Genomic DNA, 21,149 nt, shown 5'->3' with positions numbered 1-21,149 from the left:
TGAATGATGCTTCTCGAAGAGAGTCTAGACAGAAACTCTCATTCTTTGGGTCACTTGAGAAACCCCTCGGTCAGAGTGGAACTTTGCCTTCTGGCTCAGCTCCTTCCTCACCACATGGTTCCAGACCTACCATCGCTCTCACCACAGATGGTCTCACAGCCTCAGCGGCAACAGCATTGCAAGCTGGTGATTGGAGGCCTTCTCCAGCTCTTGCGGCGTCTGTGGGCCCAGGAAGTGATTACCGGTCGCAGAGGAGCTGCGGTTGATCTGTTGGTATTAGCAGAACAGAATTCTGTTTAAACCGGAATTGCTGTGCAGCTCTGTATCCTGATGTGACGAGGGGCGCCGGACCCGCTACGCCGTGTGGTTGAGCTGCAGTCGATCTCAGCCGCTGCTCCTCTTTATCTCGCTAATAATGAATATGCAACTGCAACCTGCAGTTGAGAGGCTCATCGACGAGTCTGGTGATTGATCACATCGGGGGCTCACCTGCAGCCCCTCCCCCCTTAATCTTTCTTCCCCGACGTATGACACACACACACTGCAGCACAACAGAGAGACAAAAGTCAGAGAACAATATCCTGCTCAGAAGACCCTTCATAGCAAACTCTCATAAATCACCAGGACAGAACGCCACCCTCATTGACAGCCACACACACACACACACACACACACACACACACACACACACACACACACACACACACACACACACACACAGAATCACTAGATTGTGATATATAAACAGGAGACTCTGCTTGTGGACGGTAGCACCAGACTGGACCAGTACTGTATGTAGACATACACCTGGTACTCCGTTCCTTGCGGGATTGTTTTGCACAATCCAGTTCTTTTTTCTGGAGTCACATCATCAGTACTTTCCACCAGTGAATGTCAGCATAAAATCCAGCTCTTGATCTGGAACCACAGCCCAGTCAGAACCGCTGAGACAACTTGGTGTATCGGGAGAAAACAGCTGAAGGTTCAAGATGTGAAGTCACCAGAAACAAGTGGACCTCCGTGTTGGGGAGGATGGTGTCTTCCTTGGTACAAAGATTTGACGTATGAACTTCTGAGGCCACCGTAGTTGGACAACTGAAACTGGAGGAGTTCAGTTTTGTAATAGTGCAGTGTGTAACTTGAATGAATGGAATTGTAATATAAGGAACACGTTTGCTCATGTGAGTCTTCATATGTTCACGACCAAATTTGCTTTGTTTGGGCAGTTTAACCACAAAAAATAGCCCCAGAAGTAGTTGAAGACCTTGAAGCAGGGTATGCAAAGTATGGATGTAGGTTAACTATTAGGAGATTGCACCAAATGGTAACTGGGTTATGTCAGTCAGCCACGTGAACTTTAAAGTCTGCCCAACACAGGGTGGGGCAGCATTGGACCTCAGACCCAGATTTTTCCTGAGATGATTTAGACCTTTTTGGACTTCCACATAATGCTGCTGCCACATTTCTTGATGGCCTTTCTCGATTGTTAGATGACCTTGGACTGTTCACATGGCACTTCAGGTACTCCGCCGGCTCATGAGGCTCGGACTGGACCTTTCCCTTTGGAGCAGGCTCAAAATAACTGTCATTCCAGTTGATTGGAGTCATGTGAGCCTCTTAGTTTACAAGCATGATCCCAAGAACTAATATTCTGAGGACACCCTGGTGTGTTCTTGTCTGAGAATCACAAGGTGGTGCCACATCAGCTACAAAGACAAGCAAGATGGAAGCTGGCAGCTGGAGGGGAACAACTTGTTTGTCATGGACACACTGAAGCATGTTGGACACGTTGGACAAGTTGTAATGGAGCCTGTTCTTCAGTCTGAGGCCAAAGACTGTCTTCATCATGATTTTAGGAGAATTTTGAGTCGACTTTCTGAGAGAGTTGCAAAGTCTGGTTTACTGCTGTTTGTCAGCTTGTTCTCGTGTCTTAGTTCCCTGAACTGGACTGGTGACCTGAACCAGGTCATTTGTATTGGTCAGGTCATTTGAAGGCTTCCAGAAGAGATTGTTGATGTGCAGATGCTTCAAGGACAGATGTCTTGTCACAGAACCTGGAAGAATACAGCCCTCCAGTGATGCTGCACCCTCCTTGAACACCTCTGGTTCCGGCCCAAGTGTACCCTACACATCTGTTCATTTTGGCCCACGGAGACAAAGCTGATCTCCTGAGATGAGGATGTCGGTGAGATGGAGGATCAGAAGACACTTCAGCTGATCTTCTCTGGCTCAGCTTGAAACACTCCCCTCCACAACGGAGGTTCTGTGTGCCGCTCCATTCCTCAGTGACAGGGCAGTGGGACGAGCGCAAGCAGGCCGGTGAGAGGGTGGATGAAAGCCGCTCGGGTCAGGTCGCATCAGCCGGACTCCCGTGCAGGTGGCAGGTGCAACCGTGCCGGCGAGGAGGACAATGGAAGCCTGTGGAGCGGCAGCAGCTGCAGGAGGCCGGGCGGAGCCGAGCTGACAGACAAGACGGTCGGACACTCGGAGGACGGAGGCGAGAGGAAGATTCAAACAGAGGGATCGGGCTCGGGTGAGGACAGACGCATTCTTGTCTGGCAAGAGGAAGGAGCAGATGAAGGGAGCGGGAAGATGGACGCCGCAGAGAGAACCGGCGAGGATGTTTGCATCACACACACGTCTGCCTGCTTCTCGCCGTGGATTTGTATCGACGAGACGTTAATCCTCTTCCAGGCCGTCCTCGTGTGTCCACAGCTCCCACTAAGACCCGCTGATCTCTGCCACATGGCTCTCCATCAAAGAGCTGATGGTGCCAAGAACATGCCTGGCCGGCTGGAGCGGCCCCCAGTGAAGATCGCAGACGAGGGTCGGCTGGGGCCTGGTATCATCTTGGATCGCATGAAGGTCAAGAGAAACAGAGCTGCTCTCTAGTCCACACACACACACACACGCAGACACATTTCCTACTCCCGCTATCGCACTGATGAGAGTGACAGGGCCACTTCCCATTGGCTGTGAGTGCGGCCCTCTCCTTCCCAGGGCAGACAATTTCCCCCACTCCAGAGCTGATAGGAAACTTTGATTGTCCTCAGAGAAACAAAGAGACTTTTCCTCTTGTAATCCACGTATCGCTCCCTCGCATCTCCACCAGCGTCTCTCTCTCTTCTCTCCTCCACTTCCTTATTTCCACTCACTGCTGCTGATGTGAGTCCATTAAACTGGCACTTGATGGGGGAACTTTCATTTCATGTGGGGACGTCTGCATCCGCTGACGCAACCCAACACGTGTGCCGTCGGCCATCGGCTCTCTCGGCTGCCTCCGAAATTCCTCCTGCAGAGCCCGGTGAAGCAGCCTGAAGGAGCGAAGGAGTGTGGAGGGAGCCCACAGGAAACATCTCTCACTCCGACTCAGTTTAAGAGCAGGCTTCCGGTCCTTCAGCTTCCTGTCCAGTCACCGGGAATCCCAGCTGGAACATTCCAGCTGTGCAGACGCCTCCTTTTCTCCAAGCTGGAGCACAATCGTGGATTGCAAGCATTTCTTTCTGTGGAAACACCCTGAAACAACTCACAGAATACGCATCTTTTTTCAAAACTAACCTGCACTCTTCTGGGGAACAGTATGTTTGGAACGGTTTACTAAAATATTCTCCTCAAAACCCCTGATCCCTTGGTGAGTGGTGGGAACTCCAGTCCATTGCTTGTGGGAGAAGAATCAAATTGTCAGTCTGTATTGATAGAGAACTGCAGCGATGGAGGGTCTAGAATGAATCAGAAAAGGGGAGCATAAAAACAAAGATGATGTCGTTCACAACCGAGTTCATTGCCGGGTGATGAAAACATTAAACAAGCTACCAGTGAAGGTGAACTGAAGGACGAATGCTGAGGGAGCGCTAGAGGATGGCAAAAAAGAAAGGTCATGCTCCCAAACACAATGTGTGATACCTTGTTTAGTCAATGACAGACATAGTGAATCTGTCAGCAAAGTAATGGAAGTTAAAATGAAGTATAATAAAGAAGTCAATGAGTCTGTATAACAAGTTTATTGAAATTACAATAAATAAATAAATGGGGGCAGAAAAAAAGGAATTGGAAGTAGCCACAAATCTGCTGATTTGTTTGACCGGCTCTGCTCTGCTGCTTTGTTAGCCTCATTGGAGGGCCTGCCCTGTTTTACATCATCAAAATGTCCATCATTTATTTATTCATCATTATTTTAAATGCATCAATGTAATTTCAACTTTATTTAATCTATTTATCTTGTGTGAATAAGCCTATAAAAGCACTAAGCATAGTCACTTTTTAGTATTTGAATAGCTCTCCCATGCAGCTGAACCGTCACTGGAAGAAAAAAAAACACTTGAGAGAAAGAGCTGCAAAAAAAACAACTATTTACACAGTAGAAGTTGATTTATGTGCGAGAACTATCATTTGAGCGTTTAAAAAGACTCAGCTTTGTATTCATGGAATTAAGCAATTTCCAGAAATGTCAACTAAAACCTAAACATTGGTGTTGTTCCCCTTCTGGTCGCCAGGTGTCGCTACCTAACAGTCCATCATCTACCTGCTCACATAGGCCTTCAACTGGCCACCTGGACGTCTCATGACGTTAGCTGAAACCGAGGTGTTTGTTCAGGTACCCGTGGGTGAGTGAGCGAGCGAGTCGGGGGCGCGGCTGAGGAGGGGCAGGTTGTGTGACTTTGAGTGTGACCTTTGAGGACGGCAGCTAATCCCGAGCTATAATAGACTCCAGGAGCGATATGGAAAACTGCTGCACCTTATCTCGGTTGCCAAGGAGACCATCGAGGTCTGCTGGAGATGCTCCGGTATTAAAGCGTGCGTGTGTGCGCGCGTGTGTTTTGTCACATGTGTCAGCCTGCAGTGGAGACTTCTCTCTTCTGCTCGGATTGACGTGACGGGGTTTATTCCCAGATACATCTTTTTTTTTTTTTTTTTTTTTTTAATCGAACCGCAAGTGTTTCTTAAAGGTAAACCAGGCAGTCATTGAGTTGCTCGCTATAAACGGGTTGTGTTGCCTTCTTGAATCCACTTTATTATAAGAATTATTGGATTCGTTTTCACAGTCGTTTGTGTTTATAGGTTCTCATAATTCCTCAAATCCGTCAGATCAAAGATGCCCACCTGGTCCCTGACCAGAAAGCTTAGATTTTTGCTTTTGATTTTCAAGATTTTTTTCTCAAAAATTCATCTGAATCATCAGCGAGGTTTTAATTCGAGGCTGATATTTAGCCTTTTGTTAGATTTTTAATTTTTTTGCTTTATTTATTTTTAATAGCTTTAAAAATAATAGCTTTTTACTGAGTTTACAATGACGCATTTTATCTGAAAATAAAAGTTTTGTTGCACAGGAAATCACAATGAAGATGGAAAGGAGACAGGCGCCCAGCAAGCAGCTCAGGTCCATCCATAATGTGATTTTCAGCCAATATTATTGTCAGTATTACACGTCTTTCACTGACATTTTTTGCTATTTCAAGTCAATTGTAATTAGCCGTAGCGGCAGCAGCGTGGCAATAGCGTTCACTCGCACAACCCAGTAGAAACCCAGTCAGAAAGTGATCGAGAGTTGGCCCTTGAAAGTGAGCGGAATCTCCTTGTTCCTTGTCCCATCACCGACCTGAAAATCTTCATTGAAATATTGTCAGTAACGTTTATTTTCCTGCCTCACCAGATTTGAGCTGTCTTGTAGTTTTTAACCTTTTTTTTCTGGGATCACTTCAAAGGTTTCCTTCTCCTGTCCAAAGCTTAGATTTAATGTTGATCCCTTCTTTAACCTGTTCCCTTTTACCCTTTAATTTATCCCTAACGTGATTTTTATTCATTTATAATCAGTTCTTTCGCACTAGAACCGTTGCTTTAAATCTTCTGGACTTTGCTGACTATCCTTGCACCTTAAAAAAAAAATCGTGTCCATTACGACTAGTCCGTGCAGTAGTTTCGTGATCAAACAACGGGAAGAATGGGATGAAGATAACCGTGACTTGGAGATCAGCGCGACATCACGTGACGAGTGTTTCACGTCGCTGACACTGAAATGTAAAGTGTGTTTGCGCCAATAAAGAGCTGAATTGGTCTTAACGTGTAAATATTCCGCTTCTATCAGTCGCCATCGCCCCCACCAGCTACCCCTCCCTCCAAATGATGCATTAGATGCAGTGAATGTATTTGTTGTGCGAGTTTGAAAAGGCGGCGGCGATAATCTGGAAGGCCGAGATAAGAGCGCCAATTTATTCCGCAGCACTTTGGACCCCCGCTCGCAGCCGTGTCGCCGTGACACCCCCGCAGCCGCTGATAACGATTGGGCCATTTATTATCTTCACACGGAACAAAGATGAAATATTACCCGCGGTAATCGTCGCGCACGGCGCGGAGAACATCATATCCGTGCGGGAGCGCGCGCACCTTTCCAAATATCGTACTTTGGCACAGGTCACGTGATCGACCTCGGCACTGGAGCGAAGAAGACATTAACGTCCACGATATTGTTTCATTTGCACAACGCACTGGGAGCGCGCACTTTGCGGTGCGTGTGCGCGCAGCCGGCTGCACCTGCTCGAGGCCGCGCACCGACGCAGGTCGCGTGCAGGAGATTTAGGGTGCGTGCGTGTTTAACCAAAGAAGTTTAGAGAACAAAAGACTGGAGGGGGTGGGGGGGCTAAATCTTAACGGGCGGGGGTGGTGGTGGGGTGGTGACTGAGGGGTGGGGGGGGAGAAGTTTTTTTCCCCTTCATTTTAACAGATTATTTTATTGCGCTGAAAGATTATAGAAAATTCAAATTAAATTAAGTTGTAAATATTTGACAGCTGTGACGCCATATAAAAAGAATAAACTTACTGGCAAATAGATTTTAATATTTGTATTTTAGTATTTGTCGTGTGTTCAGAATATTTGTTTTTCTGAGCATGAATAATTTAGTAACGACTAAGAAAACTCTTCTAAAATCTTGCCTGTCGTGTGTATTTGTGTCCTTAAAGCGGATGACGTTGAAGCACTTTTAGTTGCTAAATGTTAATGGTTAACATCCCGCGCCTCATGGAGTATGCTCATGATTTAGCCCATTTGAGAGGAAACTCACTTACCCTGAGCTCTAGTCCGAGTATCAGGTGAACGTCACAACAGCCACAGTCCACTCTGGTGTATAGGAAAGGCGGGTTGGCAAAAAAAAAAAAACCAAAAAAAAAAAACAGCAAAGTCTAAGCTGGAGTTGAATAAAAAACATTCTAGCGTCAATTTATTTCTGAACATCATTTTGTGTCTATAAAAAAAGAAAAGAAACACCAACAGGGATTCAACTCGTAATTTTTTGTCAAAAGGGTTGAAAATAAATTCAAATAAAATCAAGTAGAAATACAGAAAACATATTGACTACAATGTGTCTTCAAGAACACAAGAAACACCGCGTAATGAAACTGCATCAATATAGTCGAATAATTGAATGCGGGAGCAATATTATCAATAAGTTCTGCATGTCATTGATAAAAATACAGTCATTTTCCCTTGGTGGCATGTATTTATTCACTCTCGTGTCAATTTCACCGCAAGTACGTATTTTAAGCTCGTGTTTAACAATTATCCGTAAGATGACAAGGACAAATGAGAGGTTGCTGGTTCGACCTTCTCATGTTTTCAGTTTTGTTGGACCAGGTTGAAATCTAAACGCACTTTCATTAGCGGTTCGCTGGCATGGCGTGACACACTCTCTCACACTTGTTTTCACCGTTATTTTGGAAGGAGAGCGACACTGGAGGCGAGTTCATTCATAAATCAACTGTATATTAATGAAAATAATGCGTTTTTCATGATATTTTTTATTCACTCTTATTTGACATGTTGGTAAATATATATATCTTGTGTTTACGTTCTCTATGTAACCAGTGATGTTGACATGAAATCTTCTATTTAATATTTTATTCATTTTTATTTTTAAATAGATGATGCTCTTTCTTCACAAACTTTGCTATGTGTTGGCGACACTAACGTCGAACATCTATGAGGAGCAGGGAGAACTTGTGCGCAACATCTGCTTCGGCACTATGACATTATAAATGGCATTATGAAGTCAGTGACGCTGCGTCATCTCCAGAGCTGCTCGGACTCAAACGATTAGCCGCGAGTGGAGGAGACACCACACACACATGCACGCACACGCGCGCGCGCACGCTCATTAGCGGTTGATGTTACAGATGTTGAGTCTTCTTAAAACAAAAGGCTGCTGTGCCCTTGACCCCCTCCTCCTCGCTGCCGCCCATTGTCCCCGCGCCGATACAAATGGGATTAATGGAGGTATAAATTACAGACAGTCTCTATTCCTGCTGAGTAATCCTTTTAGCAAACAACACCGCGCGGTGGCGGATGACGCGGGAGCGCCGCCAGTGCAGTGCGGACCTGCTCGGAGAGACCTCGGTGCTTCAGCTGACCCCCGTGTTCTTGGGTTCGAGAGCTCGGAGGTGATTTAACGAGTGATGACGGACACAAACACGCACGGCCGCAGGCGGCAGAGCCAGCTACCTACATGCAAACGCGCCTCTCTGTGAGTTTCTGTGACGTCACGGCGACGGCGCGGCGCCCCGTCTAGACCCCCTCAATTGCCCCCTGTCAATCAGCCCTGCCCGTCTTCAGGTAGACGTCCAGCCCAGTCAGCTGACTTTTACTTCTGAAGGGGGCGTGGTCGAGGGCGAGGCCGCATTAAGATGCAAACGGTCTTGTGAAGACTGTCCTGAAGACAAAAGCTGTTGTTCACAGGAGGAATGCTGCGAGACAATCACCACAACAATGGGCCCCGATCTGGGGGTCGTAAATCTTGTGTGGAGGTGTTTGTTTACGCCGCAGTGGGTCGCCAACAACACGCGTAATGAGGGCAGAGCAAATGATTATGGCGTCGTTTAATGAACTAAATTAAAGAGCAGAGGGAGAACTGAGCCAATTGTAGCGGCGGCGCATCTGATTGGCGGAGAGCGACGCCCCGCCCACACCAGCTTGATATGACAATTTGCTGGCGCCAGTCTCATTAATGACCCTGAACGCACCACGGATCGGCGAGCTGCGAGAGCCAGCTGATCCAACAGGTACCAGAGGTGAACCAGCAGCCCGACTCTTAACACTCGAACTTGAGGTCGGATGAGCTGCAGTGAGCCGCCTCGCTTCTTTCTCCACGCTGATCTTTAAGGACCCGAACAGTGTCGAGGAGCTTTAACCGGCGGACGGATTTTAACTCCCACTTGGAGGGACGCTGACAGAGTTCGGGCTGGTTCTGCGGAGTGGACCCGTAATGGAGGTCGCAGCGGCCGATCAGTCCCGGTGGATGGCGCACCACCACGCCGTGCTCAACGGCCAGCACCCGGACTCGCACCACCACAGTCTGAGCCACAACTACATGGAGCCCATGACGCCTTTGCTGCCGCAGGACGAAGTCGACATGTTCCTCAACCACCTGGACTCTCAGGGGAACCCGTACTATAGCAACTCCCGGGCAAGAGTCAGCTACAGCCAGGCGCACGGTGAGAGCTCTCAACCCACTTCGGAGTGGCTCGGTGTTGTTGCGTGCAAAAGCGGCGTTCAGGACCAAACACGAACCAACAAATATTGCGTTTAAAAAAAAAATAAAAGTGTCGATTTGGGTCTAAAATTATTACGATGTAAATTATTTTCCAAACGTGGATTAATTTGAAGTAAAATCTACATTTGATGCACTCGGATAATTTTAAAACCGTTTTACAAATGTGCATTTTGGAATTACCGTTCAGTGCGGAGCACACGTTTGAAATGTACATTTGAAATAAAATGCAAAACAAAGCGGTCGGTCTTATATCTATCACTAAGCATAATTTAACATGAGTATTTTAAACTAGCTCATAAATTGCGACCAAGAAAATGGAAGTCAAAAATGGGAGAAAATGAAAAACCAGTGTGTGTTGAATTGTTTTATTTTTTAGGCTGGTTATTTTTACTGCAAATACAAATCAGCTTATTTGTAAACGTAAATAGAAGTGCAGTTGATGGCAGTGAAAATAAAACCATGCGACCTCCAGTCATTTAAGTGGATAGTTTGTGTGTCAGAGTGAAGCCGAAGAATTGAAACGTCAGAACTTGGTGATAATGAAAGTAAAGATTCCCACATGTTGAAAACAATCAAGGAATTCTCCGTGAGATGACAAGCGGAGGAAGGGGAAGTGTGTCACTCTCTTCTGGGGCAGGGGCTTCAGCTGGGAGAGAGAGGGAGAGAGAGAGAGACTTCCCGGATAAAAAGTGCAAAATAGTTCGAAGCTCTTCTGCTGCTGAGGCGCGTCCGTCTCGGTGTGTGTTGTGCGTTGGAAGCATGTCGAGCTGGAGTGAGTATTGAAAGGTGGGCCTCGCTGGCGCAGATCCTGACGGCTGTCCTCTGATTGTAGCGCGTCTGACTGGGAACCAGGTCTGCCGACCGCACCTCATCCACAGCCCCGGGATTCCCTGGCTGGACCCGGGCAAGGCGGCGCTCTCCGCGGCTCACCACCACAACGCGTGGGCGGTAGGCCACTTCAGCAAGCCCGGCCTGCACCCCACCGGCTCCGGATACCCCTGCAGCAGCAGCAGCAGCAGCGCGGGCACGGCCCCGGTGGCCTCCCTCACCCCGGCCGCGCACTCCAGTCCTCACCTCTACAGCTTCCCCCCGACCCCTCCGAAGGACGTGTCCCCGGACCCCGGGCCCACCTCCCCGACCTCCACATCCACGAGGATGGACGAGAAGGAGTCAGTCAAGTACCAGCTGACGGACGGCATGAAGATGGAGAGCTGCAGTCCGCTACGCGGCGGCCTGGCCTCCATGAACGCGCAGGCCCCCACCACGCACCATCCCATACCCACCTACCCCGCGTACCCGCTGCCCTCTGCCCACGAGTACGGAGGCACCCTCTTCCACCCGGGTAGCCTCCTCGGAGGGTCTCCGTCCAGCTTCACGGCCAAGTGCAAGAGCAAAGCCCGATCGAGCTCAGGTGAGTCCCGGCGAGATCGGACCAGGCGCGTGCGTGTTTGTGTGCGTGATCAGTTCTCAAGAGCGCAGATTTCCTCTGCGCATGTCTAAAAGCAAAAGCTTACTTGGAAGCTTAAGTATTTAAACTATAGCTGCCATTCTGATTCTAACCTCCTGTCAAATAAATAAAAAAAATCGCACTATGATCTAGTGAGATATATGGCCTCAAACACATCACTCACTCACACAATTCTGTTTGAATATTTGTATTTGTAGCTGTCGTTAATCAAAAACATTCAAAAGGGACCTTGAACGCACCACACCATAGGTTTAACTCTCTAACGTGACCATTTCTGATTAAAAAAAAAACAACAACCCTGTGTAACAAGGACCGTAAACGCAGCAGGAGAAAGGCAAGGGTGCAGGAGTGTTTCCCAACTCTCGACAGTCGTGATTCCACCTCGAGCCTTGATTGCTCCTGAACTTCGGAGAGTCACGACGTCCTGGCTCCGGCCACTTCCTGCAGACCTCCGCACAACAAATCACGACCTCCACCCGCCCTGCGCGCGAACAAAGACCAGGACACCCAGTCCTGGCTCTTTTTTTTAAACATGTCCCAGGACCAGAACACTCCTCCGGCGAGTTCTGGTCTTATAAAAATAAATAAATAAATTGATGAAAGAACATTAAAAGATGAAAATAAAATTATCAGTGACTGTTTCTTGAACTCTGAATCAGGAAACTGACATAAAATCCAGTCACTAAGTCGCCGATGAGCCAAAATGTGTTTCCACTCGTGCTGATCTTATCATGGGTGCGGAAATGGCGTTAAAATGTACACTTTGTGGGAGTTTTTTTCTCTCCATTCATTCAATAATTTAATCTACATGTTGTCAAATTCTACAACTGAAACTCAAAATGTCCTCAGATTTGTTTCCAACACCGAGACACACGTATGTCAGATAAAACAATTAAGTTTTCGTTTTACTTTGGAATGATTCAATTATTTGAGAATATAAATCCAAATTGTCAAATGATCTAATCACACTCTTTAAATCGGCCAAATAAGCACTGTCTGAATCACATCTTCTAAATGTAACTCAAGAGTGTATAATGAATGGTTCATGTTCATTATACGTGTTGTGTTTAAAAGGTGACAAATAAGATCAGAAATAACATTCTAGGTTTTAGTGATCTGTATTTGTCTGCGTTTGTGTCATAAAATATTTTAGGTGAAATCAAAATCCACTTTTTAAAAGAATTAAAATCTAAAGATCCAAAGAACTTTTGTTCATCCTGCGAGAATTCGCAGTTAGTTACGATGTAATGAATATACAACAAAAGCAGGATTTTTGAAAAGTCCCCCCCCCCCCCAAAAAAAAAAGCAAATTAAAAAGTTGCTCTCACCTGAATGTTAAGTCTAAAGTTAGAGTTTAAAAAACATTCTTTTCGTACTGCTGGATTCACGGAAATACACACGTGACCTTTGACCTCCGCATATTGAGTGGCGTGGCCAACGATCTGAAACTAAAACACCATGTTCTCATGGAGATCGCGCGCCAACAGGACGTGTGTGGCGGTGATGTTGACAGCCACAAAACAGGTGATGATGGTTTCCAGATGGCAAAGTCGGTGTCACCTGTCGTGTCTACATCAATGACGTTGATAAAACGCTACGGTGACATTTGAGAAGCTTCTTATCAGTTGCTCCCTCGCGCCGGCGGACGCTCGGACAAATGCCACAATGACATTTCAGTCTCAACTGCAACTTCCTGTCGTCGAAGTTCTCCTAATTTAACCTCCAGGATTGCGTAATGGTCTTGATGGTAATGAGCGAGGGGACACGCCGAGGACCGGCGGGAGGTTCCGCCACCAGAGATGAATTACAAAGGGGTCAGATCAACAAGCGGTTTCTGGGCGTCGCTGGCTTCAGAATGGTGTTGATCAAGAGCAGGACATTTGATAGCTCACACATGTTTCCTGTGTGCTGCTGATAAATAATGGATCTTGATTTGATGTCTGATCTGTCCGACACCTCTGGACCGGTCTCGGGTGACCGACGTGGACTGGGTCCTGCAGTGAATTTTTTAATTATATAAATGTTCTTCTTCTCCTCTCTTGATTTATATGCAGAGGGCCGTGAGTGTGTGAACTGCGGCGCCACCTCCACCCCGCTCTGGCGGAGGGACGGTACGGGACACTACCTGTGCAACGCCTGTGGACTCTACCACAAGATGAACGGGCAGAACCGACCGCTCATCAAGCCCAAACGCAGACTGGTGAGTCCTGATCCGCAAAAATATGAGCACAAAGCAGATGCCGGCAGCACAATTCCAGGAAAGTTATATTTTCCCTATGATCTTCCTGGAATTGTTTCCCCCGCGACCCGCCTCCCGGCCCGATACGAGCCTGCTACTATTGCTATTGTTGCTGCAGTCATTATTGCTGGTACTTGTGATACTGATACAGATACCAGCTCACTCTAACCCACACCCGGCACTTCAGGTACCACGGCATGGGCTGGGGTCGGAGGACTGCAGACCCAAACGGCAAATTCCTTTTATCTCCTTATTATGCGATCATTTCTGATTCAGTTCATTTTGTTGCTGAGACTCGAGACTCACCACGTGGAGGCAAATTTAAGTAAGACACTGGAAAGAACTGCATGACGGTTAAATTCTTAATTTTTATTTTGAAATACATATAAAAAATGAATAAAATTAAATAAAAAGAAAGATGGCATCAAATTATTAGTTTGTTGTGCAACATCATCACAAAAAATAATTTCATTTGAACTAAATTTGAAAATAAATTCTTTTAACAAATTAAAGCTAAAATATTTTGCTAGCATAATAAACCGACCTGGCAATGGTCATTGTTACTTTTTATTCATTTCAAATAGTTGAACAGCCCAAAAAAAAAAGTACAAACTCACCAAAGTCATCTCAGACAGGAGGTTAATGTAACTCAGCATGCCGCATCATCATCACCATTCAAACCGACTTCCATTCATGTTTGAAACAAAATCAAGCTTTAAGATAAATAAAGATAAGTGCGCAAACCTGCCACTCATCAGAAGTACGATGATGACTTTGCATGTCTGGCGTCGGCAGTTTTGAACGGGCTGACAGAGAACTGGGGGTATTTATGATCACAGTTTTACATTTGGACTTACTTTAAGCAAGCATGATTTTAAATAACATGGAATTTAAATATATCTCAGTATCTTGGATCAGAGAACCCAGAGTTGGTTGGAGCGTCAGGCCAACCAAGCAACAGTACCAAACTCGGACCGAAAAAAAATCTTACATTTAAAATTTGAATGAGTCATGAGTTGATAACTTTGATGTGACGCTGGATAAATGTGCTACACAGAAACTGTCGAACATATGAGCTGTTTTACACCGTAGTTCAGGTTGCCCTCAGTGGCAGAGCCGGCCCTATACTTTTAATTAAACACACTAAAATAGGTCCTGAATGTCTATTTTCTAAGAGGCAGCTAACATGTCTGACACCTGTGCTCATGCTAATATTTGAATATTTTCCTTGTCCTTGTAAAACACTGACTCAGTTACTGAGTTTTCTTTGATTGACTTATCTGGTGATGGTTATTGGGGTTGGATGCTAACTGTTCCTGTCATGACAAGCTAGCACATGATGTCCTGTGAGACCTTTCGAAGATGTCGGTGATCAAAAAAGACGCCCGTGTTTTTGACACCGATGTGATGAGGTCGAGGGCAAAAATGAGAAAAATGGCAATACGCATGAGGTCACATGACCCCACGCCGCCTGACTCCTCGGCGTCCATCTCTGCGGTTAGATTTTCCACAGAGCCATGTGCTCACAGCTTTTGCATTTCAGCTGGAGTGTTTGCCAGAGTCTCGTTCAAAGGGGCATCCAGTTGTTTCCTATCCGGATATCTGGCCGGCCAGATAAGGAAGTCGGGCTCCCGGCTGTTTCCGCCTTCCACCGCCACGCCGCGCTCTCTCTGCAGGCCGGACCCACAGCGACAGTGGGGAGATTATCACAACACCGCGGGGAGACTCGCGTGAAAAACACTCATGTTTATTGGGGGAGGGGTGGGTTTTAATTGGCCGACATCAGGAAGCGTGCGTGGCGCTCAGGTCACCTGTAAGTAATGAAAGTGGAGAGTCAGCACAGAGCCGCTGGGCCCTCACATGTAAAGCTAATGTTTCTTATTAAGTGTGAAGAATTGATCTGTAATGGACCCCGGAGCGGGACATCGGGTCAGAACCGCTCGTAGCCAAGATTCCACGGAGGAGGATAAACAGGGTTTACACGAGGCTCCATTAGAAGATGTTCGCGCTCGTCGAATGTGGCCGATAAGAAACAGACGTTTTATTGAAGCAGTTCTGGACATGTCCACTGTGTTCCTTCTGTCGATCACAAAAACCCGACCTGTTTGGTCCAGACCTCAGGAATGAACCCAACTGTTGAATGTTGCGTTTGGGTAGAGACAAGTGTAGCATGATGTTCTGGGTTATTTTGCTGAGTCATCTTGGCGTCAAATTAAAGGCTTAAATTGCATTGGACGTCCATGTCGGGTCACAGAACAGGGTCTCCGAACGCATGTGTTTGAGGGTGAATAACCGACCCTGGTCCTCTTCTATATGTTTATCCCACATTCATTTTTTGGAAGTAAACTTGGTCATTTTCAGTCGATGAAAGAGACTGAAAATTTTCACATCACACTGACTTTTCTGCTCAATTCCCAGATTAGGAATAAAATGTCTTACTTGTTTTGCTCTTTTCCCAAGTTAAAGTTTGGTTTGGTAGAAAAAATTATGAGGCAAAAGTTAAAGCAGAGCGTTTTGATATTTATATAAACTACTACACAAATAGTGGAGGGAACGTATGTAAACTGAAGTCCCAAAAAGTAGTAACAAACTCCACAATGATGTTAAATACAGCTGAGGTTAAACACTTGTTTTGGTTCGTGGCGCTCTGAGGTTTCATGCTAATTGACTTGGGATAAATGCAAACTGTAACGGTCACAGCTGTCCTGGAGGACGGCCCCCAAAATGTCTCTGACTAGAAGCCCTGTAAAAGACTTGGTAGCTCAAGTTAACGTCCGACTTGTCTCTTCCGCAGTCGGCCGCTCGACGCGCGGGAACCTGCTGCGCCAACTGCCAGACCACCACGACCACCCTGTGGAGGCGCAACGGGAACGGAGACCCGGTGTGTAACGCCTGCGGCCTTTACTTCAAACTGCACAACGTAAGTAACCCGGCGGCACGTTTGTTTATCGGGGCGGGGGTGGGTGGGTTAACTGGTCAAGTGGGCGGACAGCCCGAATCGATTTAGGAGCCCGAGTGTGGAGGGGAAAGCCGTTCGGCCTGTCGAGCAGAACCCACCAGTTCCTCCTTTTGTGGAGGTTTTTTATTAATCCGTCGTTGCCTGAATGGGGGGCGGGGGTCCCCGAGGAGGCTGCAGGGTGGGACTGTCATTCAGCACGGCGGCGGCGGTTACACTGATGAGGATTTGTCTGAAGCTGGTCCTTTCAGCTCCGGTCCCATATATTCATACCGAACTGGACGAGTGTGTTTGCTTTAAGACAAAAGCGGGGCCACGCCCCCGACTCTCTCCGCGTCCAGATAAACATGCAAAACAGCTGCTCAATATTTATCAGGGATGTGAGGCGAGTTTCTTTGTGCTAATGCGCTGCCCTCTGCAGGTCAACAGGCCGCTGACCATGAAGAAAGAAGGAATCCAGACACGCAACCGCAAAATGTCAAGCAAGTCCAAGAGGAACAAGCGGTCATCGGACGGCTTCGAGGACTTCTCCAAGTGCATGCAAGACAAGGCCTCTCCGTTCGGCGGTGCCCCCGGCCTCCCCAGCCACATGACCCACATGGGTCACTTACCCCCCTTCAGCCACTCCGGACACATGCTGCCTACGCCCACGCCCATTCACCCTTCATTCGCTCACCCGCACCACACCACCCGGTCGCCGGTCTGGGCTGAGCCTCACTGAGACCCCGAGGAGCTGCCGCGTCAACTTCTGCCAGGCCTTTGTACAGCTTAAGGAGGAACTGCAGACGGCGCAGGAGGACTTTGGCCGTACCTGCGGGAGCACGTGGACTCTTGCTTATTTCTACTAAGTCACTTTGGTACCCCCCTCTCCATGGCCCTGCACCAGGAGACTCATGAGAGGTCTTAGATCCACGGCTGTTTTCATCTCATGCTAATAAATAATGAGAATAATGTGCCCTGTCCGCCCCCGGACCACCAGGACATGGTCAGCCCAGCGCCGGGACGCGACGCCTCCTCGCACGCTGGATTGCACATCGACACAAATTCACCTGTTTTTTTCAAAACAGCTTTTTATGGAATACAAATGTTTATAGATGCTTATTGCTATGACTGTTGTTATATTTGTTGTTAATGCTATGATAATTTATTTTCACTCTTCAAGCTTTTTTTTTTGTCAAAGAATATAATTTCATTGTTAAAGGAGAAACACTGAGTAGATGAAAAGTCCCGGAGCTGTACGTTTTTATCATTTTTTTCATCTCACAAAGTCGGAAAATAAAGTTTAATACTGAAAACCCCGCGCTTCAGGACCACTGCGTTTGTCTCGCACACTCCGAAATGGAGGGCTTATTAAAATCAGCCGTGATATCAGATCTCTGTGATGGTGGCGGCGTGGAAATGCTTCGGTCAGGCCGCCACTGAAGGCCTCTTTGTGGAGCTGGGCCTCGGGCAGAAGCCAGGCAGCCGGCTGGGACGAGGAGCTCCTCGGTCATACGACACAAATGAGCCGACGCTGGCAGAACGGAGTGGAGCCAGAGGAAGGACAGGGGGTCTGGTGCGGGAGGAAGGAAAGGCAGTCCGGCGACCTGAGCAAACACACGCGCCTCTGCTCGGACCCACAGATGTGCACGCAGCTGAGGAGGCCAGGAAGCAGGCGTCCGCCTCTCCCTCCCTCTATCTTCTAGATTTTAACCCCCCCAGGCCCCGCATCTCCCGGATTATCTGGAAAATTACTAAACTTGAAACAGTCGACCGCTAATGAGTCGGCACGATTAGGGCCAATTTAAGGTCATCATCGGCAAGTTCAGCTCACACGCCCACGAGAACAAGCCTCCCATTAGAAAGTCTGGACCCCCCCCCCGCCGTCCCAACATCTGCGGGGTTTCCCAGAGGTTGATCTCTTTCATTTGGAGGCTGTATTTATTCAGGCCGCTGTTTTAGTCTGGGCTACAAACGCTCGACTGAGGAGCGACACAACAGCGAACGTGACTTGGGTTTGTTGGGCGTCTGAGTGTGACCCCAACTGGCTGCACTCCCAGAGGCAGGGATCGGGGACAGAGGGAGCAAGTTGCGGTGAGGCCCTCTGAGGGAGCGATGGGCTCTTCTGGAATCTCCTGGCCAGAGCTCCCTCTCCACCAAACGTGTGTGTGAACATGAGAAACATGTGTGACTTGTGTGGAAGTGGAGTGTTTCGTCTGCAGACACATGACATGAACGACACGCTCGGCTTCAGTTCTGTGTGTCTGTCAGCTTCTTCTCGACTTCTCTGACAGCAACTCATGAGTTCGAATGATCTTTAGCTGAGTCACCGAGGAGATCAGTCATGACTGGAGGTTGATACCCTGCATCTAACTGAACGTTCACAGCAAACACAATGTTTGTGTTGAAAGCTACTGATTCACATGGAAAGTCAACGTAGAGACGCGATTACGCACAAGTGTTCTCGTGAGAATCAATCAGAGCCAAGATTTTAGGGTGACGGATGCAGAGCAGAAAAATTCGTCATCATGAAGAAGTGGAAGAGAAGCTGATCACAGCGGTTGCTGGCGCCTCTGAAGGTTCAGATGGACCCAGAGACGGCTAGGGCTAAGGGCTAAAATTCTACCACGTTGACTCTCCACTCACTTTCGACCCGCTTCCAGCAGACTGGCCTGATTTCTTCACGTCACATGAGACAAGATGCATTTTTGGGAGACTCGTATCCCGAGTCAGCACAATAATTCTGCTGTACAGGAACCAGAAATGACTAGTTCAATTCAGGTCTTCAATTTCGATGCTTGTTTTTTTTTTTTTTTTTTTATCAGAGGCCATGCACCCTCAACTCCTGAAGACTTGAGCGCTCACTTTATTTATCAGTCCTGTGACGTGGCCAACTTGAGACAAAAGAGGTCACTTCTGGAAACGAGTCCTCACTCCCCTATGACTCGAGGATCTCTTCGAGCTGTTAGAGCTCAGAGCTCTTTCGTCATGAGTTGTGGGACTTATCTCCTCCATCAGGGCTCATGACGAGTCGGCCACCTACATGAGAGCAGAGAGGTTTACGACTTGAATCTGGACATCCAACCTCCCTTCTTTCTTCTTCTTTCGCTTGTCCTCAACAACCCCTCTTCTCCTTCCACTTTTCCTCTCCCACACCACCCCTTCTCTCCCACTCGGCCGGTGTATTTGTTTTTTCATCAAATTGAATTAGAGGAATCAAAAGGTATCTGCACCGTCCCCTCACAAAGTTGAGTTAGGGAGAGAGGGAGGATGAAGATGAAAGAAAGTGCAGCAGTTCAGATGCAGGTCTTTGTGTGTGTGTTGACCTTTGCCTGGGCCCAGCTACAAAATAGCACCGCTCCTTCCTTGGACTCTGAGAAGGATATTAAACTTCTGCCGAGAATGGCACACACACACACACACACACACACACACACAGACACGCCGCCGCTGTGTGGAACATTGTGATGTGGTGTGTCGAGGGTGAAAACAGAAGTTCTCAGCCGTGATGAAGCGCTCAACTGAAGTGTCAGAACCTCCAGTCATCGTGGTCACGCTTGCTGCTCCAAACTTAAACTTCCTGTTTTATGAATGAGAGAAATTCTTCCGTCGTGTGAAGAGCGTGGAGCCTCATCAGATGTCCACTGGAACAGCATTTGATCAGCGTGACCTCTGAACCCAGAGGTCAGCCCTTCAGATTAGCCTGTACTCGGGATTTTGTATTTTAATCCCAGTCCGGGAGGTACATCTGGACAGCAAACTGTTTTCTCAACCAACCAAAAGAGGAAGTGAGACGTTCAAACAGGAAATACCTATTTAGTGCCATTATGACCAATTATGACGCGTCCGCAGGGACGGTTGTTGGACTTTGGTTGTGAGAAGATTTCATAGTAATTCCAGCTCATCTCCAGGAGCAGCCTGGATGCACGCACACAGCCTTTGAAAGGACTGCCTGACCACACCCGACACACAACATGCAAATGACAAGCTGTACTCCCCTGAGCCAAATGGGAATTTTAGGTGGAAACTAGCTAAAGTGCTGCCAATATAGTTTTCTAGTTTTCTTGTTGAATACATGTGAATATGATTCAAAACAAGAAGGTCAGTAGACCCATAAAGGTGGGACGGCCTGGACATTCCAGTGACGTAACACTTGAACATCTCCAGAGCGGCCCACCTTCCAGCTAGTCAGTCCAGACTGTCGTGTCAAAACGTCCGTCTCCATACTGAACCCAGCAGTGCTGAGAGTGACTTGTGGTGGCAGGAGTACTGGACAGTGTTGCTCTACTCAGGTTCTACTCAACCTGTTCAGCACAATCCAGGAACATGCAGATCGTGACTCGTCTGTTACCGCACGGGCAGCCTCTCAATCTTTGCCCCCTTTAATGGGTTGAACTGTTTTGACCCATATAGTGATGTCATCAACAAGCAAAGTGCTTCCCAGGCTGGATTCACTCACAAGGTCAATCTTTTTGTGGATATATATATTTCATATAGAGAAAAACTAATAATAAGTAATTTAAGAAAATATATTTCTCTCTCTCTCTCTCTCTCTATGTGTATATATATATATATATATATATATATATATACACACATACATATATATCGATTATATATCGATTAAAAAATAATCTAGTTAATTTGAGAATTTGTGATTAATTAATCTCAATTAATCACAGTTTAATAGAACAAGAATATTTGCTCCGAGAAGCCACATTTTCTTAATTTGCATGAATTTGGTTGGTTTTATTACTGAATCAAATAATGGAGCCATACATACATTTAAACAATAAAATATTGTTTATTTTGCATTTGACAATAGCACAATACATCACGATGGTGACTATATTCAAGTTTTTATATCACCTTATTTAAACTAAAGCTCTTTTAATGTCTTGAAAATATTTCAATAAGAATTTCAATTTTATGACATTAAATTAAATTAAATTAAAATGAATTAAAATGAAT

At 46.9% G+C, this 21,149-nt stretch overlaps 1 protein-coding gene across 2 annotated transcripts; it reads left to right on the top strand.

The window, feature by feature from the left end:
* Positions 1–9,004: 9,004 nt before the first annotated feature.
* Positions 9,005–18,197, top strand: gata2a (GATA binding protein 2a). 2 transcript variants are annotated; one of them, XM_053868968.1, is made up of 5 exons: positions 9,005–9,477; positions 10,369–10,947; positions 13,059–13,204; positions 16,038–16,163; positions 16,621–18,197. In XM_053868968.1, exons 1-5 carry the CDS (start codon positions 9,249–9,251, stop codon positions 16,918–16,920), a joined length of 1,380 nt encoding a protein of 459 aa, XP_053724943.1. In that variant the 5' UTR covers positions 9,005–9,248; the 3' UTR covers positions 16,921–18,197. The 2 variants fall into 2 exon arrangements, with proteins under 2 accessions (XP_053724943.1, XP_053724942.1); XM_053868967.1 differs by having other exon boundaries at positions 13,047–13,204.
* The last annotated feature ends 2,952 nt before the right edge of the window (positions 18,198–21,149 follow it).

The sequence above is a fragment of the Synchiropus splendidus genome, chromosome 6 (assembly GCF_027744825.2).
Source record: "Synchiropus splendidus isolate RoL2022-P1 chromosome 6, RoL_Sspl_1.0, whole genome shotgun sequence".
Lineage (NCBI taxonomy): Eukaryota > Metazoa > Chordata > Actinopteri > Syngnathiformes > Callionymidae > Synchiropus > Synchiropus splendidus.
The sequence above is the reverse complement of the archived record's forward strand: the minus strand, read 5'-3'. Positions and strand labels throughout refer to the sequence as shown.

Coding starts and splice junctions, on each gene's coding strand:
- gata2a (XM_053868967.1), top strand. CDS start 9,249: ATGGAGGTCGCAGCGGCCGATCAGTCCCGGTGGATGGCGCACCACCAC. Junction 9,478..10,368: donor CAGCTACAGCCAGGCGCACG/GTGAGAGCTCTC, acceptor CTCTGATTGTAG/CGCGTCTGACTGGGAACCAG. Junction 10,948..13,046: donor CAAAGCCCGATCGAGCTCAG/GTGAGTCCCGGC, acceptor TCTCCTCTCTTG/ATTTATATGCAGAGGGCCGT.